At 42.1% G+C, this 18,111-nt stretch overlaps 1 protein-coding gene across 3 annotated transcripts in view; it reads left to right on the top strand.

Moving 5' to 3' along the window:
• The first annotated feature begins 6,248 nt into the window (after nt 1–6,248).
• Nucleotides 6,249–18,111, top strand: part of LOC115144792 (receptor-type tyrosine-protein phosphatase zeta-like) — a 97,714-nt gene continuing 85,851 nt past the window's right edge. For all 3 annotated transcript variants that reach the window (XM_029685860.2, XM_029685859.2, XM_029685857.2), the window contains exon 1: nt 6,249–6,498. In XM_029685860.2, coding sequence (XP_029541720.1) covers nt 6,435–6,498 — 64 coding nt within the window. In that variant the 5' untranslated portion in view covers nt 6,249–6,434. The remainder of the gene's footprint in view (nt 6,499–18,111) is intronic.

The raw sequence follows: 18,111 nt of genomic DNA, 5'->3' as shown, positions 1-18,111 counted from the left end.
TTTCTGGAAAGGTGGATTTTTAGTAGAAGCTCAAATTGTTTGGGCACAGACCTTGATAGTAAGACAGAACTCTATAGGCTATCTCTGCAGTTGATTGCAACTCCGCCCCCTTTGGCAGTTCTATCTTGTCGGAAAATGTTATAGTTAGGGATGGAAATGTCAGGGTTTTTAGTGGTCTTCCTAAGCCAGGATTCAGACACGGCTAGGACCTCCGGGTTGACAGAGTGTGCTAAAGCAGTGAATAAAACAAACTTAGGGAGGAGGCTTCTAATGTTAACATGCGTGAAACCAAGGCTTTTACAGTTAAAGAAGTCAACAAATGAGAGTGCCTGGGGAATGGGAGTGGAGCTAGGCACTTCAGGGCCTAGATTAACCTCTACATCACCATAGGAACAGAGGAGGAGTAGTATAAGGGTACGGCTAAAGGCTATAAGAACTGGTCGTCTAGTACGTTCGGAACAGAGAGTAAAAGGAGCAGGTTTCTGGGCACGGTAGAATAGATTCAAGGCATAATATACAGACAAAGGTATGGTAGGATGTGAATACAGTGGAGGTAAACCTAGGTATTGAGTGATGATGAGAGAGATATTGTCTCTAGAAACTTGATTTAAACGAGGTGAGGTCACCGTATGTGTGGGAGGTGGAACTAAAGGGTTAGCTAAGGCATATTGAGCAGGGCTAGAGGCTCTACAGTGAAATACGACAATAATCACTAACCAAAACAGCAATGGACAAGGCATATTGACATTAGGGAGAGGCATGCGTAGCCGAGTGATCATAGGGGTTCAGTGAGTAGCTAGGTGGGCTGGAGACACAGCGATTCAGACATCTAGCGGGCCGGGGCTAGCAAGCTAGCAGAGGGGCCTTAGAGGGACGTCATGACGGAAGATGTCTGTTGTAGCCCCCTGGTGCAGTTATGTCGGCGGACCAGTTGTGATGGATCCAGCAGGGCTCTGTGTAGTAACAGGGTTCAGGCCAATTGGCAAAATAGGTATAGTGGCCCAAAAAATTGTCCGATGGGCCTCTTCAGCGAACAGTCCGATATGCTCTAGACAGCTAGCAGCCTTGCAGATGGGCATTCAGGGAACGTCGAGACAGAGGAGCCTATTGAAAACCCCCTCGGGCAGATTACGTCAGTAGTCCAGTCGTGATGTATCGGCGGGGCTCCGTATCCGCAGTAAAAGGGGTCCAGGCCAATTGGCAAAATAGGTATTTTTTAAATATGCGAAGAAAAAATATATATACATGTGACACTACAAGACGAAGATGTCTGACTGCTACGCCATCTTGAATGTAGACAGACACCTCAAGCACTGCGATGCAGTGCCTTAGACCTCTGCGCCACTTGTGAGGCACGCTAAAATATTTTAAAAGTCATTTCTGAGGCCATGATTTATGAGGGAAAATAGTGAACAACTAAAATCACAACTTGATAATAAATGCTTCAAGGTTACATCACTGGAACCCTAACCATAGAATTGAATGGTGATGAAGAATGGTAATGGGGTAGGACCAAGACTGCTGCACTGACATCTCCTACCATGATCAACAGTGACAGACTGAGGATCGATGACTATCAGTGCGGTTTGCCTGCCCACATTATTGGCAGTTGGTTGACGATAACATTGCTGGTGTCATTCAACAAACCCCTAGTGTCATGGAAACCATGTGCCAAGGCAGTGAACCAAATAAATGAGGGAGGATGGTATCTTTAAACCCTTTCTGTGATTTGTAATGTGACCTCATTACTTTAATCCCTATGGGGAGTGTGGCGTTAAAGCAACACCAGAGGAGAATTGAAAAACGTGTAGAACTGTCATGTAGTGAGAAAAAGGAATAGGAATTCATGCTATTTTTTAAACTCATCTACAGTTCAAAGTATTTATAGAGTAGCAATAACAACTATGACTTCCAATCTGCCACACACACAAAGGTAGGCCTTGTCAAAACACGAGAATACAACAAAATAACGGCACTAATAGGGTTACTTGGCAGATATGCCACAACCTTCCATGTCCTTGGTTCTCTTGCTGTCAAATGGGATTTGAAATGAGGCACTACCTCTATATTTCTTATAATTATGTTCAGTGCTAAGGGAAAAGAATGGAAGAATGACTAGAGATAATACATTTTCCACCTCTGGTCTGACCTCTTTTGAAGAGTCATCTCAAAGTAGTCAATCCGGGGCTTCAAATTCCCTTTCGGCCTAAAGTCAGTTGATTGGCTGCTGTTGAAGCTCCCTGTGAGCAGATTGGACACAGATAGTTCATCTTCTGTGGACAGGCCTTTCCTGACAGCCTCAGAGCTTGTCCAATTTCCCTTAGTTTCTGGGACAGAAGGACTCTGGAACTGGTCCATTCCCAATATTTAATTTTACCTTTATTTAACTAGGCAAGTCAGTTGAGAACAAATTCTTATTTTCAATGACGGCCTAGGAACAGTGTGTTAACTACCTGTTCAGGGGCAGAACAACAGATTTGTACCTTGTACCTTGTACCTTGTCAGCTCGGGGGTTTGAACTTGCAACCTTCCGGTTACTAGTCAAATGCTCTAACCACTAGGCTACCCTGCCGCCCCAATATCAACCCTCGTCCACCCCTCTCTTCTCATCCTCCCTTTGAAGGTAGACATTTATTTCCTCATCCTAAGGATTACTACTTTAGCTGGACTGAACAACATTTTTACAAACAGAAACTCAAAGTACTCATTGGAGTAAAATAATCATCGATTTCTGTCAGTGTTTTTTAGCAATGTTATATGGACGGCCAGCTCTCCATCGCGTGAAAATTCAATGATACAGCATGAGCATTAGACAATTATATTTTCCAATAATGGAGGCTTATCTGATGTCCTGAAAAACTCTCAGTCAAACACCTTGGGGAATTGTTGCTGTTGATATGTTTCTATGCCTGTTGCATTTTCCCATGTAACATTATCCATGGGTGGAGCTTAGGCATCTGAACAGGATGTTTGGTAGCAGTATTGACCTGTAAACTGAACAATATATACAGTACCAGTCAAAAGTTTGGACACAACTACTCATTCAAGGGCTTTTTTAAATTTTCACTTTTCTACATTGTAGAATAATAGTGAAGACATCAAACAATGAAATAACACATATGGAATCATGTAGTAACCAAAAACCAAAAAAAGTGTTAAATAAATCTAAATATATTTTAGATTTTAGATTCTTCAAATTAGCTACCCTTTGCCTTGATGACAGCTTTGCACACTCTTGGCATTCTCTCAACCAGATTCAGGAGGAAAGCTTTTCCAAGAGTCTTGAAGGAATTCCCACATATGCTGAGCACTTGTTGGCTGACTTTCCTTTGCTCTGTGTTCCAACTCATCCCAAAACATCTCAATTGGGTTGAGGTCCGGTGATTGTGGAGGCCAAGTCATCTGATGCAGCACTCCATCACTCTCCTTATTGGTCAAAAATCCCTAATTAATCCCAAATTAATATTTGTGTCATTCTCAAAACTTTTGGCCACGACTGTACACATTTTGTTACTTTCTTAGCTACAGTTTACAAATCTCCCTGGCATATAATATAATTTATGCAGCAGCATACAATACCTTTTTGGCCTCACCATTGTTGTGCTGTGCTCACTTGAACAGGAAAGTGGTGCAGCGGTCCTTCGTGTGGGCAAATTTTGTCATACAACTGGGAACTCTGGAGAAAAACAAGGTTGAATCATGACGTTAGTGATCTTCACGTTGGAGCCCTAGAAAGAGGCCCGAGTTCCTGACTTGGAATTCTGAGTTGGATGACCATTCAAAATATATTTTCCCAGTTGCAGCTAGTTTTCCCAGTCCCGAATTTCCAGAAAATGCCAGAAGTCATGCTGGATTGACGGCATGGCCAAAGTATTCAACCTTTTCTGGCCCACGGTGTTGCATGTGAATGTTTAGCCTTTTAAGCTTGGAAAAGAGACCCTTAAACCCAGACTTGGACCACACACCCACTCCACTGAATAGCAGGCAGCGGAAGAAAAATAGTGATTTCTGTGCAACGCTTGCAATTACTCACTGATTTCTTCCAAACCACTCATGGTTGATTTGCAATTTCCAACTTGTTGTGTAATGTTTATGTCTAATGGAAGATAAGCACCGATACGTTTTATCTATATTTTCTCTTCATATTGTATGACGATTAAAAAGGATTTGCCAGTAGATTGTCGATGATTCATGATGATGACTGCTTGTCTAGCTTGCTAGCTAAGAATTTGAAAGTATCATGTTGACATGATCAGTCCAATCAAAGGCAGCACCCAAAGGGGCTTGAACTTTTTTCTCTCCCTGTAGATGTTGCGATGACATAGTGTCCCCATGAGTGACAGAACACTGAGCCAATCATGGCGCAACTAGAGAAGATTACCAACCTCTACGCTCTGTATTTTCTTCTGGCTACCCCTCCACCAAAGAAAGCACTGAGCTAGGCTGAAACACCTGCATTTAGGAGCTGCCTTACTCAAGAAAACAAAAAAAAGAGGCCATGTTTGTATGCGGCTTTATTACCTCAATATATATGTATATATTTTTTTACATTCTTAGAAAACTGATATGTGACACATAATGCCAAAATAACATGCAAAACAGGCAACAACAAACTATATACATATATGTTGCCTGTTTTGCATGTTATTTTGGCATTATTGTCACATATCAGTCCCAGACCGAGGGTGATTGACCGTCATCTTGAACTTCTTCCATTTTCTAATAAATGGGCCAAAAGTTATTGCCTTCTCACCAAGCTGCTTGCCTATTGTCCTGTAGCCCATCCCAGCCTTGTACAGGTCTACAATTTTATCCCTGATGTCCTTACATAGCTCTCTGGTCTTGGCCATTGTGGAGAGGTTGGAGTCTGTTTGATTGAGTGTGTGGACAGGTGTCTTTTATGCAGGTAACGAGTTCAAACAGGTGCAGTTAATACAGGTAATGAGTGGAGAACAGGAGGTCTTCTTAAAGAAAAACGAACAGGTCTGTGAGAGCCGGAATTCTTACTGGTTGGTAGGTGATCAAATACTTATGTCATGCAATAAAATTCAAATTAATTACTTAAAAATCATACAATGTGATTTTCTGGATTTTTGTAGATTCCATCTCTCACAGTTGAAGTGTACCTATGATAAAAATTACAGACCTCTACATGCTTTGTAAGTAGGAAAACCTGCAAAATCGGCAGTGTATCAAATACTTGTTCTCCCCACTGTACATGTATTTACATACACATGCATATATATATATACATATATATATATATACACATACACATACATAAATATATATTTACACATATATATATGTGTATGTGTGTATATATATATATATATATATATATACACATATATAAAATATATTATTTTTAAAATTAATTTATTAAAACAAATATGTGTTTCTTGGGCCCTGACTCAGAGTACCTGTCAGTTATGTCATATCTGGTGCTTTCCAACATGTTTTGTTGTTCAGTTACAAACTTCTTCCATCTCCAAATCAGAAATGTGTGAACCGGCTCTGTGAGCAAGTAGCATTGGAGTTGAGAATCACTTGTGATGGACCATCCTACGACCCATGCAAGAAACATGCAAGCTTGAAAATACACTGTATGTACAAAAGTATGTGGACACCCTTTCAAATGAGTGGAATCGGCTATTTCAGCCATACCCTTTGCTGACAGGTGTAACGCAATCTCCATAGACAAACATTGGCAGTAGAATGGCCTTACTGAAGAGCTCAGTGACTTTCAACTTGGCACCATCATAGAATGCCACCTTTCCAATAAGTCAGTTCATTAAAGTTCTGCCCTGGTCAACTATAAGAGCTGTTATTGTGAAGTGTAAACTTCTAGGAGCAACAATGGCTCAGTCGCAAAGTGGTAGACCACACAAGCTCACAGAATGGGACCGCTGAGTGCTGAAGGCAACACAGATGTATAGAGAGGTCCTCTGAAAAAAATCTATCCATGTGAAATTAAATGTGTGAACCAAAAGTTTTCAATAAACGTTGCCATTTCATGTGTAGAGGTGGAGTTTGGTCAACCATCCTATCCTTAGCCTATAGTTTGTGGTTGAAAATATTTTGCATTCATATAAAAAGTAACCAAAACAACTGTTGCAACTGAGCTCCATGGAATCATCACAATTCATAATGAATTAATTGAATCAATAAATAAATGAATGGAGGCTTAAAAAAACTTCAACTCCCTTGAACAAGATAGAGCTCGTGCGTTGTAATGGTCTGTGGGAGGCGCACGCTCTCAAACACATCTCCGTGTAGAACAGTCGCCCCGGAGATACCGAATAGAAGAGAAACTGGGACCACACAACTCCCACCATGAAACAATAGTGAAACCGTCACGCTTGCCGGGAGTATCTTTCCCAGAACAGACATTACCTTTTTATTGTCTCCACCGAGGCTGGTGAGGTTGAAATATGGAAACGGCTGCTTCAAGATGTTTCCTATTGCTCACTCAGCTCTTGCTCGTCTGTCAATTAGGTAAGAACTTGATATTTAATATTGTGTTTTCTCATTATTAGTACATTTAAAAGCTTTTTTTTTTTTTTTTACTTGATGATTGTTGGCTATGTGTTTTTCTCTCCACAAGAATGCAGTGCGCGTGAAGTTCAGGTTCAAATCAACTTCGCTTGTTTTTACAAGCCTACCTTTTACAACCTTCATTGTGTGCATCATGGATTCTTTTTACTGATTTATATTTTAAACCTAAACGTAATCCATTGTTTTTCAGCCTATATTAAATACTCTCGACAATCATGATGCACAAGCGTTGTGCGTCTTTGGAGTAGCCTACAGTAGAATCATGTTGTTGTCCAGAAAATAAGTGGTAACATGCCCCCTTTTTTAATGTCTTATTATTATCTCATCACTTGCGTAGCACACACCCGGGAGTCCTTGTTTTGCAGCGAAACTTAATTTTATAGTTTTGTTGCATTATTTGATCTTAATTTACATTTAGCCAAATTTTACAAGGGAAAAGAGACGATAGAATGGTAAAAGCACATTTGGCAGCAATTACAGTCTTTCTCTAAGCTTTCTACACCAGGATTGTGCAACATTTGCCCATTTTATTTTCAAAATTGTTCAAGCTCTGTAAAATTTGTTGTTGGTCATTGCTAGACAACCATTTTCAGGTCTTGCCATAGATTTTAATGTAGATTTAAGACAAAGCTGTAACTCTGCCACTCAGGAACATTCACTGTCTTCTTGGTAAGCAACGCCAGTGTTGATTTCACCTTGTGTTTTAGGTTATTGTCATGCTGAATGGTGAATTTGTCTCCCAGTGTCTGGTGGGTTAGAGTTAGACTGAACCAGGTTTTCTTCTAGGATTTTACCTGTGCTTAGCTCCATTTTAGTTATTTTTTTATCCTGAAAATCTCCCCAGTCCTTAACAATTACAAGCATACCCATAACATATGCAGCCACCACTATGCTTGAAAATATGGGGAGTGGTACTCTGTAATGTATTGGATTTGACCCAAACATAACACTTTGTATTCAGGACAAAAAGTGAATTGCTTTGCCTCATTTTTTGCAGTATTACTTTAGGTCCTTGTTGCAAACAGGATGCATGTTTTGGAATATTTTTATTCTGTACAGGCTTCCTTCTTTTCACTCTATCAATTGGCCTCAAGGTGAAATCCCTGAGCAATTTCCTTCCTCTCCAGCAACTGAGTTAGGAAGGACGCCTGTATCAAATCAACGTTTATTTGTCACGTGCGCCGAATACAACAGGTGTAGAGCTTACAGTGAAATACTTACTTACAGGCTCTAACCAATAGTGCAAAAAAGGTGTTAGGTGAACAATAGGGAAGTAAAGAAATAAAACAACAGTAAAAAGACAGGCTATTTACAGTTTTTTCAAAATGAGTTTGTTCCTTTACATGGCGTGATAGTTGATACTTTGGTCTATCAAAATATATATTTAAAATGTTGTTAATATTAAGACAACTATTTGTGGGGAAAAAGTTGCGATTGTCCTTTCTAGAATCCCTGATCTCTAAACAGCAACATTTTCATGGAAAAATGTGTACAATACCAAGGCACTATGCCACTGTATCTTATCTCATAATGGTCCTGAATAAATACATCATGTGTTGTTAGCTTTATTATAGGACAGTCGTGTGCTTATAAATAATTGGTGTTACCAATATTATTAGTAAATATTTCAATAAACAGATGGTTTACAATGTCTCCTCAGAACTGAGTGAAAGGAGTGTTTTCTTAATTCGCCCAATTGGTCTCAGCCTTTCCGTTTCAATATGGCACACACGTACAGTGCCAAGGAGGAGACTGATATGCTTGGTTTAATCCTTTGGTTGAGTCATTAAACAAATATTTGAAAAAAGCTGGCTAAAGCCAGTTTGCTTAAGATTTCATTTTAGGAGCCTTGTGATAGGCCTTGTGAACTGGTATAGCAAATGTTTTGGTACCTGCTGAATGCTTTACCACATGCACCCCTCTGCCACCACTCCCCTCCTCTTTTTTTGCCTCTTTCAGTTGAGTGGTTTAAATGACTCTTTGATGAAATGTGGGTCACAAAGAAAGTGGCTGTTGGAAAGGCTGCAGAGGAATTGATGGAAGAAATAAGACACAAGTGAACTGAATGCAATGCAGACCCTGTGCCATCTGTATTCCCAACATGGTGGGTTATAGATAGGACATTTACACTGGGCATCACCCACAGTGCCCCTCTCTCTCTCGGATGAGGAAGTCTCTATGCTTGTTGTTTTGGTGCAGGGTGGTCCTGACTCGTGACAGATGGCAGTCATAGTTAGTTAGTCAGTCTGTCATTTAGGCGGATGGTTGGTCGTTTGGTGGGGATCCAGAGGCCACAACTCTTCCTCGTGCCTCTTGGATGACCACCTGAGAGCCGTGTGTCAAAGGTTGGTGGTCCAATGCTTAACCCAGTTTCAGATGTAGCTTACTGGTACATGAGGGAAGTGTTCCACTGCCAGTTCATAACTTCAGGTTGCCCATGTAGTGGTTATCACACTGAGGAGCACAATAAACTAGACTTGCAGAGTACACAACTCAAGAGTTTATTTGCATAGAGTGTATTTGCATAATCTGGAAAACAATTATTGTGTATGAGTCAAACATTGTCTGCTTCAGTCTGATTATGACTGTTGTTAACAGCTACAAATCAGTACTTATTACCAATAGAAATTGAAATGCTGCTTCTCTCCTCCTTTGACACAGATGAATAGCTTTTTCTCCATGCCACCTTGCCCTCTTTCTTTCTACCCTCTCTTCTCATTTTCCTACCTTCTCCTCCCATTCTTTTATATTTCTCCTTCTCTCCCTCTTTCTCCGAGGGAGCTGCGGGATACCGTACCCAGAGCAGCTTGGCACACTGGTCCTCTTAGCCATCCCCTGGTTGTTGGTATAAAGCCAAGCAGATTTCCAATCGGCAGCAGCAGTGCTATTTGACGACCAGATTAGTCGGTGTTAGGCTCAACGACATTCGCTCAAGCATGCACAGGGGCGACACTGAATCCTCTGAGTCACCACTCTCTCTCACCCAGGCCATGACTGAATAGGACTGGGGTTATGTGGGGGTACATCCCAGCCAAGCCTCCATAGTGGTGCCCAGGACTCTCCTCCATATCCCCAATCTTCCCAAGACCTCCCCGAATGATGCTGTCAGAAGAGTGGTTGGTTTTGTATGGGTGGGGGAGAAGCTGGCAGAGGGGGACGGTGTTAAGGGGCGCACAGCGAGGGAGACCATTGTAACCGTGACACTCGATGGATCGCCGATTTGTCCCAGAAGCAGTGGCGGCGTTGGAGCAGGAGGCTATCATGCTGTGAGACTGGAGGGGAAGTGCGAGAGTGCAGCATGTTACAACCGTCACAGGAGCGTCACGGCAACGCTCTGACGCTCTGGCTCCCAAGCCCCCCTCCTTGACACCTCAGTGTCCCCCCCCACCCCCAAGCTAGGAGTGCGATGGAGTTGAGGTTTCAACAGCACTTGTACATTCATTAGTCTTGTTCCAGACTTTCCCCCCTTTTCATGCTCTCTCTTTATCTCACACTTTCACATGCATTATTCTCGTCTCGTTTTTGTCCCATCTATTTGTTCAACTTTTTCTCTCCCTCCCTCATCATCCTCCAGCTCTCATCTTTCTCTTCTCATTTCTCCTCCTCTCATCAACCCCCTGTCTCATTCTTCTCTCACTCCCCCAACCTCTCCCTCCTTTCGTCCTCTTGTCTCTTTCCCACCATCTCTTCCCTCAACTTATTCTCCTCCTCATTTGTCTCTCTGTCCCTGTGGACTCATTGGTTTGGCCAACCATCTTGTCTAGCGTGACAGTCAAGCTCTGCTGTTTTCCCACTGGTGTTCTGCCAGCCGGTTACTTGATGCCTACCACTGGCCACTTAATGGAGGACAGGGCAGATCCGGGTGGCCCGTCTTGCAACTGAAAAGGGGCTGCTCACACTGGGACCATTGGGGAGAACAGGAAGAATCTTGTGGAGATCCATTGATTTCTCTCCCTCTTCTCTTCAGCTGCCTGTTAGTGTGTGGTCTCCTAACTGTACTCTATATCGATGGCTCTTGTCTTTTGATGCTGAATAGAAATCCCAAAGTGACTAAGATGAAGGCCAGCAAGCTTGTGTGAGCAACACTGTTGGTCAAAGTGCTAGGAGGTGATCCCCCTCCCCTTTATTTAGAATCTTATTTTTAGTTCTAATTCTCAATGTGACACCCATAATGGAATAAGTAGATGTGTTGGGACTAATATGACTGCACATTACACTCCCCAAAAGGCCCATGCTCTTTTAATTTACATAACATACCAGTAAGATACAAATGAAATGTAAGTGCTTACAGGAATAAGATTTTAACAGGATGGTGACAAATTGTTTTGCAACAAAGTTTAACCTGGCGTAGAATGCAGTCTGGGCAGTAGTCAGTTATGACAGAAGTCATAATGTGAACAATTTTAAAAAGGTGTGTAGTATGACATGCCTGTGTAGTTATGCAAATAACTGGGACTTTGATCAATTTAAGAATATTTTGGCAGTGCTGAGCCAAAGGCTGTACAGGGGAATATTTCACTCAAGCCACATTGGTCAAGTGTTTGACAGTATTTCTTTGTAAACACTTTGAGTTGAAGATTTGGAGAAGGAAACCTGGAAACCTGATCCTAGGTGCGTGTTTTAGGACTTGTCTGTCAGTATGACCTTTTATTGTCAAGCCCTTGAAGTCAGCAGCTGTTTACCCCAAGGTATATAGCTTTCAGTCAAACTGGTTCCTTTCATTGTTTAGAAGAAGACCCACGGCGCAGAGACACATACCAAGACAGAGGTTTGGTATTATTCCAGCGACAACCAGGGTTTGAGGGAGTCCCTGATGTGATATTGAAAAGCAAGTATTGAAACCCCATTATAACAGTTACCCACACTGACCAAATAAAACAATTGTTTAAAAAAAAATCACTTTTATTATACCAGATCTTTGTCTTTGGACTCCCAATTAGAAGTAGCCGCTCAAAATGTTTGCGAACCGCAGCGAATCAAGTTAGTTACTGTGGGTCTGGTGAAAGTCAGGTGTGCTCAAAACCATGATCATTATTTCCACACCACCACCCATTGTGCCTGCTGGCATTTCATTGTTGGCACCATATTCATAGAATCACTTACTTCACTAGAACAAAATGAGTAAAATATCCTGCTCTATATGCTACCATGATACCCATTTCTGCTGATTGACTGGCAGTCTTTAGTGGAGGGTAGAAGCTGGCCACAGCTGGTGGTGAACAGTGCTAATGCTTCCATCAGGGGTCCAGAGCCTAGTCCGGGTACAACTCAATCTGAGTTGTAGCCCCATATCTAAGGAGGTTACCGATCAACATGTTAAAACTGAACTTTCATCCTCGGTGACAGAAATCTATTGGTGATGAACGATGCCACTCAAAAGTAGGCCATCAGTGGAACCTCAAAAAGCTTTGGTGAATGACATCTCAGGTTACTGATAAGTTGAACCTGAAAATAAAAGACTATCAGAGACAAAAAGCTGGTTGTCTGCACCTTGTGAAGTGGATCAGGACCAGTCAAGGGCAATGCCTTTCTAAAGAGTTATCCATATCCCTCCCCTGCTTGTCACGGTACGTCTTCCCCCATCCCTGAGCCCCTACATTTTCAATTAGCGTATCACTCAAAATAGTTACAGACGTTGGTCCCCCGGGCCACCATGGAAATACTGGGTGATTGTTAATGAGTTGGTAATTGCACTCACTCTAACCTTGATGGATGGTCAAGGGACAGAGTATATTAATGCAGGTGAAAAGCAATTAGTATGTAGGCTGAGTGGCTTTGTGGTACCTACTACATTTTACTTTTTGGGGGGGTCATTTAGCAGACACTATTATCCAGAGTGACTTACAGAAGTGAGCGTGCACAATTTCTTACTTTTTCTCACTGGTCCCATGTGGGAATCGAAGCCACAACCTTGGCGTTGCAAGGGCAGTGCTGAGCCACACAGGACCTCTACTATTGAGCACCTTCAGGCTAGTAGTTTATAGTACTGTCATCTTCTATAGAGCTCTGTGCCAATGTGATACGCTGAGCTCCTTCAGGCTAGTGGTTTATAGTACTGTCATCTTCTATAGAGCTCTGTGCCAATGTGACCCTGAGCTGAGCTCCTTCAGGCTAGTAGTTTGAGTACTGTCATCTTCTATAGAGCTCTGTGCCAATGTGACCCTGAGCTGAGCTCCTTCAGGCTAGTAGTTTATGGTACTGTCATCTTCTATAGAGCTCTGTGCTGATGTGATACCCTGAGCTGAGCTCTTTCAGGCTAGTGGTTTATAATACTGCCGTCTTTATGTGATTACCCTTTGACAATGAAACCTGTGGGAGGACTTTTTCTGCAGCGATGTTCCAATAGAAGAATCCTTGAGCTTTATGACTTGTGAAAAACAAAAGATTGATAGTAGCTCATAAAGAAGGATATTGCATGAAGACTAGAAAGGATCACTCCATACAGAGAAATATGGTTGCGGAGAGTGGAGGATGGCCCAGAGCCTGGATGAGCAAGCAGCATGTTGTAAAGATGTGATATCTAGGGTCGGCTCAGTTACTGTATGATCGTGTAACCTGGGTGCGGTCCGTCTGGGTCCTGGACTTCCTGATGGACCGCCCCCAGGTGGTGAAGGTAGGAAACAACACATCCACATCGCTTTACTCATCTCATATGTATATATTGTATTCTATTCTACTGTATTTAAGCGAATGCCACTTTGACATTGCTCAACCTAATATTTATATATTTCTTTATTCCATTCTTTTACTTCAAGATTTCTGTGTATTGTTGTGCATTGTTAGATACTACTGCACTGTTGGAGCTAGGAACACAAGCATTTAGCTACACCCGCAATAACATCTGCTAAATTTGTGTGTCACCAGTTAAATTTGATTTATCGGTGAAGACCTTCATGAAGATAAAATAACCGTCATAACTGTTTTTTTGTTTGTGGAACGAACAGCTTACTGAAGAGGGGGAGGCCAGGTATTTGTGTGGTTGAGTCTGTTTCTGTGTTAACATGGACTCTTCACAACTTGATGAAACTTAGTCCTTGCTAAAACAAGCAAGGTGGTGGTGTTATTGTTGCTTTTCAAACGACTATAACATTTGACTGACCAATAACCGTCATTCAAAATTCCATGACCGTCACAGCCCTAATCCTCTTGTCTGTTGGTCGCTCCATGTGTCTACTGTCAGGGCACAAGAAGGAAGGGGGTTTCTCTGATGTAGATCAGTCACTCTACTCGGATGAGGCTGTGCATCCTCTGGTGTCCGCATGTTCAGTGTGAGGCACGGAACTTAATGGGAGTGCTGTAGTCATATGTACACTCACAAACTGAAGTGTTGTACTCTTGAGCCATTGTGTCAGCTGTCAGTCTTTAAATTGTCACTGTGCCTTACAATAACACAACGGAGAGAACGAACCATTCATTGCTCTTAGTGAGAGCATTTTTCAAATCTTCTATAGCTGTTGTTTCTTTGAGAGCATTTCTATGATCATCCCTGCGTCATTGTTTTAGCTGTCTCCATTCATCCTATGATCAGGTGCTTCTCTAGCAGTAAAGACATGAGAGATAGGAGGCCATAACATACTCTTTCTCCCTCATCTAACAAAATTCAATCAGCTCATTAGAAATAACATGAAAGCAGGCAGCAGAGAGGAGTCCCCATACGACTGCTCACAGACCCTCCCACTCACACATTCGGGACAATCTAGATACAACATTGGCAAAGAGTGCACCCATCCAGCTGAGATGTGGTTTAGTTGCTCCTCTATTTCTGTTGTCCCCTTTTTTGGAGAACGTTGATCAGGCTCCATGTGGCCGATTTAGATTAGGTCCATGTCTAGACGAGCCCATGCCAAAACAGCCCCACCAGCCTCCATCATCAGAACGAATCCTTTATGCATGTGGAAATCTAGTTAAAACGATTTGCCACAGTTGCCGAAAGCATCTCTTCTGTGGAGTAGGAAAGCCTCATCAACTTTTTATCTCTGTCATGGGTTCCGTTAGAATTGGGAACACAGTGTCTTGTCCACTGCTTTTTATAGAGGCAATTATTTATATTTGTAATTTCATGAAACGTCAATTATGTTTTTTCTTCCATCCTCACTAACTTACTTAGCTGTGTGCTTAGCTTTCAACGCCTATCTAAGCCTTGTTGCTTTATGAATAATCACAGGGGCTTCTGTATAGTAGTGCGATCCTCGAGGAGAGAGATGGTTCAGATTGACGATTCAGGATCGACTGGTCATGTAAGCTCTGGCATCTTCACTGTCCTGCATTTCTGGACACACACACACACACACACACACACACACACACACACACACACACACACACACACAGATTGTATCTCCTGAGCCAGACTACTGAGACAATCATGTTCAATGCTCTCCTCATATTGCGTAATGACGTCAATGAATGGGACTGTGTAAACAATTAGGATGATTGTGTAACCGCCCTCTGTGCCCCCTAACAAGCATGATCCCAACCCTTTCCATAACAATTATGACAAATTAGCCCAGAAGCTGTCATTACTCATGTTCCATTATTTGTATAAAATTAACTAACTAAAAATTAACTAACTAACAATACACACATCTCAAATTAAAATAATGGAATTAAGAAAATATATAAATATTAGGACGAGCAAGATCAGAGTGGCATTGACTAAAATACAGTAGAATATAGTATATACAGTTGAAGTCGGAAGTTTACATACACCAGCCAAATACATTTAAACTCAGTTTTTCACAATTCCTGACATTTAATCCTAGTAAAAATTCCCTGCCTTAGGTCAGTTAGGATTACCACTTCATTTTAAGAACGTGACATGTGCAGAATAATAGTAGATACTTATTTATTTCAGCTTCTATTTCTTTCATCACATTCCCAGTGGGTCAGAAGTTTACATACTCAATTAGTATTTGGTAGCATTGCCTTTAAATTATTTCACTTGGGTCAAACATTTCAGGTAGCCTTCCACAAGCTTCCCACAATAAGTTGGGTGAATTTTGGCCCATTCCTCCTGACAGAGCTGGTGTAACTGAGTCAGGTTTGTAGGCCTCCTTGCTTGCACACACTTTTTCATTTCTGCACACAAATATTCTATAGGATTGAGGTCAGGGCTTTGTGATGGCCACTCCAATACCTTGACTTTGTTGTCCTTAAGCCATTTTGCCACAACTTTGGGAGTTTGCTTGGGGGCATTGTCCATTTGGAAGACCCATTTTCCACCAAGCTTTAACTTCCTGACTGATGTCTTGAGATGTTGCTTCAATATATCCACATAATTTTCCTGCCTCATGATGCCATATATTTTGTGAAGTGCACCAGTCCCTCCTGCAGCAAAGCACCCCCACAACATGATGCTGCCACCCCCGTGCTTCACGGTTGGGATGGTGGTGTTCGGCTTGCAAGCCTCCCCCTTTTTCCTCCAAATATAACGATGGTCTTCATGGCCAAACAGTTCTATTTTTGTTTCATTAGAACAGAGGACATTTTTCCAAAAAGTCCAATCTTTGTTCCCTTGTGCAGTTGCAAACCGTAGTCTGGCTTTTTTTATGGTGGTTCTGGAGCAGTGGTTTCTTCCTTACTGAGCGGGCTTTCAGGTTATGTCGATATAGGACAAATCTATAGTTTGTTAACCTAACTGTTTGTAAACTTCTGACTTCAACTTTACATATGATATTTGATTTATATTTAACTAGGCAAGTCAGATTAAGAACAAATGAGTATTTACAATAACGGCCTACCCCGGCCAAACCTGGACCTATTGTGCACTGCCCTATGGGACTCCCAATCACGGCCTGTTGTGATACAGCCTGGAATTGAACCAGGGTCTGTAGTTACTCCTCTAGCACTGAGATGCAGTGCCTTAGACTGCTGCGCCACTCGGGTGCTCCCTACAGGGAGGAGGTGAGCTTCAGAGCTTCAAGTTCCTCAGCATACACATCACTGACAATCCCTGCTATCATCCTCGCCTTCTGGATGATAGCAGGGTGAACAGGCTGTGGCTCGGGTGGTTAATGTCCTTGATGATCTTTTTGGCCTTCCTGTGACATCAGGTGATGTAGGTGTCCTGGAGGGCATGCACTGTGCTCCTGGTGATGCGTTGGGCAGATAGACCCTCTGGAAATCAGTACAACAGTATGCAAACTTTATTTAAGTGACCAGTGATTCCATGTGTCGTGACGTTGTATTAGTTAATGTGACTGTTGCTCATCGAATGATTAAACGTTTCTAATTGCGTGATTAACTGAATCAAGCAATTATTAACTCATTAACCTGGGGCACCATGGGAATTTTTTTTTATTGAGTTTCTATTTCCCAAATTAACTCAAAGAATATCAGAATATCGATTTTACAACAGCCGCTAATTAATATTTTTTATTTACTTTTTTTGTGTGATTTGGATTAATCCCCTCTACCACACGGAACTTCACTAATCTACTGAGGTGGCTAACAACAGACCTCCATCCTATGCTAGCTTGCTACCGATGCCCTGCTAGCTGTTTAAATCGCCGTGACCCCCAACCAACCTCTCCACTCACTGGACCCTTTTGATCACTCGACTAAGGATGCCTCTCCTTAATGTCAATATGTCTTGTCCATTGCTGTTCTGGTTAGTGTTTATTGGCTTATTTCACTGTAGAGCCTCTAGTCCTGCTCACTATACCTTATCCAACTTATTAGTTCCACCACCCACACATGCAATGACATCTCCTGGTTTCAATGATGTTTCTAGAGACAATATCTCTCTCTTCATCACTCAATACCTAGGTTTACCTCCACTGTATTCACATCCTACCATACCTTTGTCTGTACATTATACCTTGATGCTATTTTATCGCCCCCAGAAACCTCCTTTTACTCTCTGTTCCAGACGTTCTAGACGACCAATTCTTATTGCTTTTATAGCCGTACCCTTATTCTTCTCCTCCTATGTTCCTCTGGCGATGTAGAGGTGAATCCAGGCCCTGCAGTGCCTAGCTCCACTCCTATTCCCCAGGCGCTCTCTTTTGATGACTTCTGTAACCGTAATAGCCTTGGTTTCATGCATGTTAACATTAGAAGCCTCCTCCCTAAGTTTGTTCTATTCACTGCTTTAGCACACTCTGCCAACCCGGATGTTCTAGCTGTGTCTGAATCCTGGCTTAGGAAGACCACCAAAAATTCCGAAATGTTTATTCCAAACTACAACATTTTCAGACAAGATAGAACTGCCAAAGGGGGTGGTGTTGCAATCTACTGCAAAGATAGCCTGCAGAGTTCTGTCCTACTATCCAGGTCTGTACCCAAACAATTTGAACTTCTACTTTTAAAAATCCACCTCTCTAAAAACAAGTCTCTCACCGTTGCCGCCTGCTATAGACCACCCTCTGCCCCCAGCTGTGCTCTGGACACCATATGTGAACTGATTGCCCCCCATCTATCTTCAGAGCTCGTGCTGCTAGGCGACCTAAACTGGAACATGCTTAACACCCCAGCCATCCTACAATCTAAACTTGATGCCCTCAATCTCACACAAATTATCAATGAACCTACCAGGTACCCCCCCAAAGCCTT

The sequence above is a fragment of the Oncorhynchus nerka genome, linkage group LG17, assembly GCF_034236695.1.
Source record: "Oncorhynchus nerka isolate Pitt River linkage group LG17, Oner_Uvic_2.0, whole genome shotgun sequence".
Classification (NCBI taxonomy): Eukaryota; Metazoa; Chordata; class Actinopteri; order Salmoniformes; family Salmonidae; genus Oncorhynchus; species Oncorhynchus nerka.
This window is presented reverse-complemented; position numbering and strand designations above follow the sequence as displayed.